General features: G+C 41.6%; 1 protein-coding gene across 1 annotated transcript; it reads left to right on the top strand.

The window, feature by feature from the left end:
- Nucleotides 1-290: 290 nt before the first annotated feature.
- ppm1kb (protein phosphatase, Mg2+/Mn2+ dependent 1Kb) lies at nucleotides 291-8,949 on the top strand. The gene is made up of 7 exons (XM_078793526.1): nucleotides 291-438; nucleotides 1,278-1,804; nucleotides 2,004-2,104; nucleotides 4,510-4,675; nucleotides 5,576-5,720; nucleotides 5,955-6,089; nucleotides 7,184-8,949. Exons 2-7 carry the CDS (start codon nucleotides 1,335-1,337, stop codon nucleotides 7,313-7,315), a joined length of 1,149 nt encoding a protein of 382 aa, XP_078649652.1. The 5' UTR covers nucleotides 291-438; nucleotides 1,278-1,334; the 3' UTR covers nucleotides 7,316-8,949.
- The last annotated feature ends 11 nt before the right edge of the window (nucleotides 8,950-8,960 follow it).

Below are 8,960 nucleotides of genomic sequence, written 5' to 3'. Positions count from 1 at the left end.
AACATTTATTTAATGCATTTATCATTTAACAATATAATATGTACATAATAATAATAACGATATAAATGGTGTAATGGTTGATAGGATAACAGTTTGGTCGTAAGCAAGAATTTAGGTCACAGCTTATTCCTACCGGTGGCTGGACTGCCGCGCCTAACAAAATGCCGCTCTGTGATTGGTCTGTGTGGTTGTCAGTAACGGCTCTACTGACCATTCAGTTGCATTGTTAGTGGGGCGTCGACGGAGGCGGAGAAGATTCTCGCCATCCGATTGGCCCTCGACGATCTATTGCCTTGTTTAATAACATTGGATTACGCAAGCGAGCAGGCGGAGACGAGTGTCGAACATCAACACGGCGAATTCATTCCATGGTAATAGTCAACAAATAGTCTCCCTAGGGATAATAAAACAAGACGACTGTATCTGAAAACATCAAAGGTATGGTTTTTGACTGTTGAAATTGTTTTGTGCGGGGTTGGACCGAGTGCGAATTCGAAGTCGACGAGAAAGCTAGTCGGCTAACAACTGTAGCTAACGTTAAGGAGTTGACATGCTAACACACAGCATTTCATGTATACGTTTTCTTTCAACTATAGAAAACTAACACAACCATATGTTTATTCAGCCATATACATTTGGGCAGAAGTTGTCGGCTAATGTTAGCTGAATAAATCATAATGTAAAATTAATTGACGTAACGTATTTGCATTGCAGATTTTTGCCGCACCACGAATTGTCACACGTCTCAAACGGCTTTAATTCGCCTAAATGACCATATTTTGTGACATGTGATTGTTTTATAACTGAGCAAGTGCAGCATTGGAAGATTTCTTTACTATAAATGCTCTTATTGCTTTATAATGGAAGTTAATTAACTTTAACCTAATTAACTAATTAACCGCCCATGTTGAGAAATACATATTTAAATCAAACACACGCAGTGTATCACTAAATTAACATTTTATTTCATTACTATTGCAATATTCACTTGGTAGATGAGTATTTGTTTTTTGCATGGACCTGCATAGTTTCCTTTTCCCATCCTATGACCTGAAATAACTCCCCCTGACTGTATGCTCTGCTTACGCTGGCACTGAAGGAACTAAAAATATATTTTGCCTTTAAACATCATAGAACTTAGTTTAATAGGTTTGGGGAAAAAATAATTTTGAGTATACTTCTCAAACTGCTGCACTTTCTTAAGCCTTCTAACACTTTGAGACACCCTACTTATGTTTATTCCGTACTGAAACATGTCTATTTTTTCCCATTGTTAGGTGATCCCATCTCTTCACGTCCAGTGCTTGTATTCCTGTATTCCTGCTGTCAGGGGGATGTCAATTGCCTATCTTGCCCGCCTCGCAAGGTGCAGTGGGCCCCATGTTGGACGCAGCAGTCTGTCACAAATGGCCCTGGTGTCACTCCCATTGAAGCAGGACAGCCACCTTCAGTCCACCATCCCTTTCAGGCAGATTTACACCCCTTCGGGAAAGCGACACAGCAGCACACGCTTTGATGCAGACAGCAGTGGGCGTCCCACAACCTGGGACTCGTTTGGCATCTGGGACAATCGCATTGACGAGCCCATACTGCTGCCCCCGAGCATCCGTTACGGCAAGCCCATTCCCAAGGTCAGTCTTTCCAAGGTGGGGTGCGCATCGCTCATCGGGCAACGCAAGGACAACGAAGACCGCTTCCAGCTCTCTCAAATAACTGACAGCATCCTCTACTTTGCTGTGTTTGACGGGCACGGCGGGTTGGAAGCGGCGGATTTCTGTGACAAATATATGGAGAATTTTATCAAGTAAGAAAACCATTAATACTACATTTGCTCGTGTAATGGCTGCTTTACAGATGCCACCTCTGTTTGTAAGCACCTTATTAAAGCAGTAGGCCACTGTTAGTAAATTTGATGCAATTTGTTGTGTTATATATGGCTTCATCAAATGAATTTACAATGCATAATCACAATGTTTGCAAAAAAAAAACTGTTGCTGTTTCAGGGACCTCGTGGCAGATGAGGACAATCTTGAGTTGGTGTTAACTAAAGCCTTCCTGGAAGTCGACAAAGCTCTTGCAAAGCATTTGCACCGCTCTTCAAGTGGTAGGTTCTTTCACACTGCATGCATGCAAAAATATTCTTTGTAGTGGTGGTAATCAGTCGTACACAATAATGCATTTTTTGGTTTTCTTTCTGTTCAAACGTAAGGCCTAGGATATTGTCATGCCTCGAGCAGATGGGAGGTCTGTCATTTAAATCCAGGTTTACCGTTGATTGATGAGTAAAAAACTAAATAAAAAAACAAGTAGAAGGGTAGAACTGTTGGGTTGAACAGCTTGTCAGTACTGCATCCAAAGAGAATAGTAATAGCTTTTAAAGGAAATACCATTCATGGCTTAGCATACAGTGGAACATTGTTTTTCTACAACTAGTAGGAGGTACAATTTTTTTTTCATTTTAAAGATTTATGCGTATTATGAAGTAACAAGGCTTATTCCTGTTCTTTGTCACACGTGTTTATTTCCCCCACGATGAACACAAGCTATTGGTATTAGAGGTAAAAGAAGTTGCATGGTCTTTTCTACAGCACCTGTGGCGTTTAAGACAATGTGTTTGAATAGGCTTTTGCTAACGCTAGTGCTACCTGTTACCTGTTACGCGGCACCCAGCCGGGCCGCGCTGTGTGAAATGTCCCAATATGCCTGTGTGTGTGTGCATGTTATCTACGGCAGCTGCAGACCCAGCTCAGAGCTGGAGGCCCTTGGCACCAATGTGGATGACGAGAGGCTAGATATTGAAGGAGAGAGAGAGTCCAGCGGGTCCTAAATCCTGGACTACTGGAAGGTTCCCTATCTTTCTCTCACTCCCCTCTACCCCTCTCTCTCTCTCTAGCTACCAACCTCGCTCTCTATACATACTGTACGTCTGAGTCTTCTTTCTCTGATCAAGTGTATGCAAGAGCTTCTTGTGAGACCAGGCGTCACTTTGATAACTTGTGTTGTTGTCACCCTGCCAGAAATAGTCTACATGATGCAGCATGTCTAATGTGCACAATTGGCTTCCAAACATCACACCTAGCTACTGTAGCCCTGGAGCCAGAGTCGAGGACCAGAGCTCAGTGTTTATGCATTAGAACATATAGCCGCTGTCCAACGACAACCCTGTATGTCCTTTTAATGCCGATGTTGACAATGTGAATATGCAGGGGTTTTTTTTTGGTAACAAATATCTAAGTTTTGTACAAGAAGTGTAGCTGCCTTTTGCTTTGCAGAAGACTCGTAACACCGCAAAGCTCAGACGCTTACTTTCCGGTAATAATTAAAGTGTTGACAAATTAATGAACCTAATGTCTTGCCAAGCTGAGTACAATTGATAACCCAAAGATCGACGGCGTCAGTCAGTTAGCGAATTCAAACTACAAATGTTTATAACAGATATATATATATATATATATATATATATATATATATATATATATATATATAACAGTTATATAACAGATTTTTGTGGTATTTTTGCTCCCCATCTTTTGACTCGGGGTGCAACAATACGCATATCTGTGTAGAACCGTTCGATACAGGGGTCACGGTTCGGTACTCGTGTATGGAACAATATGTAACACAGCAGCAGGCACACTTCCTGTCGCCACCTCAGCGTGGCAGGGTGCAAGTCCCTTGAAGTGCAGACAGTAGAACATATGTTATGTAATGCATAAGTTTCAGGAAAATATCAGTTCTCAACAAAAGAGGGAGAAAAGCAGCTTTTTGTGACAGGATTTCAAGCATTACTTTCACTCTGAACACAGATTTAGGCATACATATTTAGCCAATGTATCTAAACTATTACACAACATAACACAAAAAACTACATTTTACATGAAACTGAACTGTGTGTGTTCACACATTCAAATTTCCTCTCATGTCTTTAAAGCGACAAGACAAGTTGAGCACATTGTGTATTCCTCTGCGGTGTTAATAGTTCCCCATGTCTATGGACCAAAATTAAGATTGTAATTAATTGACGTGTACATCATTGCAAAACACAAAGGACCGCTTATAGTGTGACATGCGTGGTTGTCATTTGACAGCGTGCTTCTCAAGCGCTCTAGCTGCTCTTAAAATTGGCTGAAAGTAATTTGCACGAGGTGGTAAACAAGTGTAAACTGTCATTACTTAGCATTTAGTTAGAATTGCAGTTACAAAAAAAACAAGGTTTCCCTATTGCTGCTTCAAAACAAACATCACAATGCATTTGTACGAGACGAGCTTCCACGGGATAAAGTTTAAAGCAATGCTAAGTGTTGTTTTGAAATGTAAACTGTTCAGCCGACACTGTTCCAACTGCATGTATCCCCCCCTCCCATTTCATTGATGATTGTGTAGTCTACTACAGTCCTGCCACCCCTGCGTTCTTGTGTGTGTGCGTTGTGGGTGTGTTGTTTTGTGCACAAAGGCGAACGGGTAAACCACTTCCCGTCTCTCATGTCTGCCTTATTAATGTCTCTGTAGCGCCCGGGATGAATGTGGGCACCACCGCCACTGTCGCGCTGCTGAGGGATGGCATTGAGCTGGTGGTGGCCAGCGTGGGCGACAGCCGCGCCATGCTGTGCCGCAAGGGCAAGGCGCTCAAGCTCACTGTGGACCATACTCCTGAGAGGAAGGACGAGAAGGAGAGGTCAGAGTTCAGTTGTATATACATTTTTAATCTTACTAACATACCCATGGTCTTTTATTAACAGTTATATTGAACAAAGTACTTGACTTTGTAGGATGTTAGTTGCTTTAATACTTAAGTTGCAGCCAGACACCTACAATTATTTGCTGGATAATGAGGAGACTGCAGTTAAACTAAATATAAGCGTCAACCAGGGAATTCATTCATTTTCTACCGCTTTTCCTCACGAGGGTCGCGGGGGATGCTGGAGCCTATCCCAGCTGTCTTCGGGCGAGAGGCGGGGTACACCCTGGACTGGTCGCCAGCCAATCACAGGGCACATATAGACAAACAACCATTCACACTCGCATTCATACCTATGGACAATTTGGAGTGGCCAATTAACCTAGCATGTTTTTGGAATGTGGGCGGAAACCGGAGCATCCGGAGAAAACCCACGCATGCACGGGGAGAACATGCAAACTCCACACAGAGATGGTCGAGGGTGGGAATTGAGGGTCTGCGCGCTAACCACTAGACCGCCGTGCCGCCCCTGATCATTTATTAAATCATTCATTTATTTTCTGTCGCTTATCCTCACGAGGGTGGCCAGCCAATCACAGGGCACATATAGACAAACAACCATTCACACTCACATTCATACCTATGGACAATTTGGAGTCGCCAATTAACCTAGCATGTTTTTGGAATGTGGGAGGAAACCAGAGAACCCGGAGAAAACATGCAAGAGAACATGCAAACTCCACACAGACGGTGGAATTGAACGGTCTGCACGCTAACCACTCGTCCACCGTGCAGCCCCTCAACCGGGGCATTTACAGTATTTGTTAAATGTGTTGCGTTGATAAAGGCCATGCAGGTGGACTTATACTTCCTCTTTGCCTGTGCACTCATGGCCAGGATCAAGAGGAGCGGGGGCTTCATCACCTGGAACAGTCTGGGACAGTCCAACGTCAATGGCAGGCTGGCCATGACGCGAAGCATCGGAGACTTCGACTTGAAGAACACGGGGGTCGTTGCAGAGCCAGAGACCAAGAGAATAACGGTACATTACTGAAGTCAAAATAGGGTGAAAGTACACAAAATATCTTGTGTTTTGATCAACGATCTTGAGGTCTTCTCTCAGTCATGTCGGTTAACATTGTTTGCCTTAAGTCACTCTGCTATTATGAAATACATATTTCTTCCTGATATTCTTTCAAAGCTGCAGTAGTAATAAGGTGCCACTTAGTGGTAAAAGGCTTATTAATCTATGCATCTATTCCCCCCCCCCCCCCAGCTGTCCCACGTCCACGATTCCTTCCTGGCGCTGACCACTGACGGCATCAACTTCATCATGAACAGCCAGGAGATCTGCAACGTCATCAACCAGTGTCACGACCCCAAAGAGGCAGCACAGCGCATCTCTGAGCAGGTAGGAGATTGTCCCACATGTATGTCATTTGTACCACAGAGCTTAGCTAAAAGCCTGGAGCTCCGGCAGCTATCTGTCAGTCCGCTACAGACGTGGGAGCTCGATGTTAGCATGATGTTGCTGTTATGCGTAATGAAAGTGTGCAATGCGGAATGCAATATTTCCATCACTGCCTCTGTCACTACCTCGAAAACAACTCAATACACTCATATGTGACTTTTACTCATCTGTATACACCAGGGGTCTCAAACTAGCATCCCGCGGGCCAAATGCTAGTTTGAGGGCCCCGCCTTGAAATTAAAGTTTAATTTGTTAATTTGTTTCATTTGTTTTTTGATTTGCTTATTTATTTTTCCATCTTACTTTGTGTTGAAAAATAAAAATTAACATTAAACATTTATTTAATAATTTAATAATAAATAAAAATTAATTTATCATAATTTATAATAATTTATAATAATTTCATGTTTTATCAGAGCTTTTCCAAAGAACCAAAACACTGAAAAGTGGAGGGTATAGCAGAAGCATTGAAGACTATCATATTATATATATATATATTTATATTTAAAATAATCAATATTTATTAATAATTTTATTATATTTTTATTTTATATATATATATATATATTTTTTTTCTCCTCCTTATGCGGCCCAGCTTCACCCAGACCCTAGCTCCACTGGCCCCCAGATAAATTGAGTTTGAGACCCCTGGTATACACCATTCATTATTTGCACTAAAATTAATATATATTCTGGTGTCTGCAATACATATCTGCTCCTGTGCAATATTATGTGCATATCTTGTTAAACTGTCTTTTTTTTTTTTACTTTACTTTTTGTATACTTTTTAAACTTAACTATTGCACTGAAAGGAGAAGCTCTCCAATCTCGTTGTACATCTTGTATAATGGCAATAACGGCCATTCCAAAATGTGAGTGTAACGTTCGCATTGGAGCTCTATTGAGAAGCGTTGAAAATGAGACCTTTTAATTGGCGTTAGCTGTAAGTTGCAGCCAAAGGAGTAATGAACCCAGACAAAGGCATGGCCCATTCCTGCCACATGACATTTAAACAACCTGTGCTCGTCCTCCAGGCTCTGCAGTACGGCTCAGAGGACAACAGCACCATCATCGTGGTGCCCTTTGGCGCCTGGGGGAAGCACACCAGTTCAGAGACAAGCTTCTCCTTCAGCCGAAGCTTCGTGTCCAGCGGCCGGTGGGCGTAGCCGTGGTGGGGGGGGGCGGAGGGAGGGTGGATGAAGGGGTGTGTGCAATAAGGTCAACAACAGTACCCTTTATGTGAAAATCATGTGTGTTCTGCCCAGCTCTGTGAGGTTTGTTGAACTGGTAAATTGCACTAAATTATCATTTTTTTCCCCACTGCTTTTTGGGAAAGAAAGGGGAGCAGCGTTGCCCAACCATAACACGGCACACAACCAAACGTGCCATGACTTATTTAGTCATATGTATGACAACAGGAGTACATATACACAGGTTAATTATGTACCTGCTGCCATCTAGTGGAAGAACATATTGTGGTTCTGCCTGTCAACATACATTGCTGGCGTAGATGGCTGATTTATGATACATTATTTGTCGGAAATAATCATTTTCAGACCTGTTAAGTTGAAATGGGGTCCCTTCACTGTGCATCGAAAGTTTAAGTACCACCACCAATGAGTTATATTAGAAGCAGAAGTGAGGCAATATGACAAAAATCATTTTAAAGTGACATGCACCGTAACAGTATGCCAATAGTTATCTGCGTTTTTATGGTAATGGTTTTATTTCATTTGAACATGCATCAGATTACAATTGAATGCATCACATAATCAGTTCAATAACCACTTTTATGAGTTTTTACACTCATAAAAATGTTAACCTAAAACATTTAATGATGGCGATGATCTGACCCCGGAATGGATGAATTCTGTACCAATTCTAAACCAATGTAGGATAAGCGGTACAGAAAATGGATGTATGGATGGATATGGGGGCATGTATTTTAAATTGACCAGAATAGAAACAGCGAGCGTATTACGTGGAACCGTACCGTTTCCACCGTAGTTGTTGGCAGCTGGTTGTTGGCATTTGCACTTTTTTTTTTTCTTTCAAGGCTGTACCAACATGTTTCATTTTGAAATACTGAAAGAGTGTGCCTGGATTTTACCAGTTGTAATTAACCTAAGTCCAATTTGTGTGAAGAGTACTTGTTGTCGAATACATCGGCCCCCTTGTCGGAACAGCACATCTACTCCAGTGCACATACAGGAGAACCTCCTGAAAACTAAAGGATCATCACCAAATACTGCGTATGTCATGAAAACAGAGTTTGTCAGAGCGCCTATGCGTCAACTTGCGGTCCATTTGCACAAATATTCTACAGTCCTAGAGCGTGAACACAAGCCAGAATGTTCTTTTGCTTTTTTGTTTATCATGGCAAAATCGGTTCCTGCGTGAGACATATTCAGGGTACAGAAATGTACAGTGTATGTTGTGTAAATATATACTATTTATGCAAAAAAAAAATTGTTAATTGTATCCTAATGTTTGTGCACAGGCATCATGTAACAAACAATGTTTGTTTAAAAACTGAACAAAGCACACCTCAGTATCATGTATCAACGCACTTGTTCTTCTGCTCAACATAGTCTTTGTGTTTTATGTAAATAGAATATGCCATAAAAAAAAATCGACCTCATCTGTAAAGAAACCGAACCAAGGCCGCTTGTCTGTGGAAAAAGTTATTTTTTCTTTTGAAATTTTATTATTGTTTCTGTAGAACTGGGAGAAACGTGTGGAATGTTCACAGCAATGCCATGTAACTATTAAATTTGTGTTTCTGGAAATGTGCAAAAATGATCATCAATG

This window comes from Doryrhamphus excisus, linkage group LG9 (assembly GCF_037039965.1).
Source record: "Doryrhamphus excisus strain RoL-2023G ecotype Guam linkage group LG9, RoL_Dexc_Guam_v1.1, whole genome shotgun sequence".
Taxonomy (NCBI): Eukaryota; Metazoa; Chordata; class Actinopteri; order Syngnathiformes; family Syngnathidae; genus Doryrhamphus; species Doryrhamphus excisus.
The sequence above is the reverse complement of the archived record's forward strand: the minus strand, read 5'-3'. Positions and strand labels throughout refer to the sequence as shown.

Excerpts from the sequence above, each read along its gene's own strand:
- ppm1kb (XM_078793526.1), top strand. The coding sequence starts at position 1,335 with ATGTCAATTGCCTATCTTGCCCGCCTCGCAAGGTGCAGTGGGCCCCAT. Across the intron at positions 2,105-4,509 it reads TTTGCACCGCTCTTCAAGTG|CGCCCGGGATGAATGTGGGC; the intron begins GTAGGTTCTTTC and ends ATGTCTCTGTAG. Across the intron at positions 6,090-7,183 it reads CACAGCGCATCTCTGAGCAG|GCTCTGCAGTACGGCTCAGA; the intron begins GTAGGAGATTGT and ends CTCGTCCTCCAG.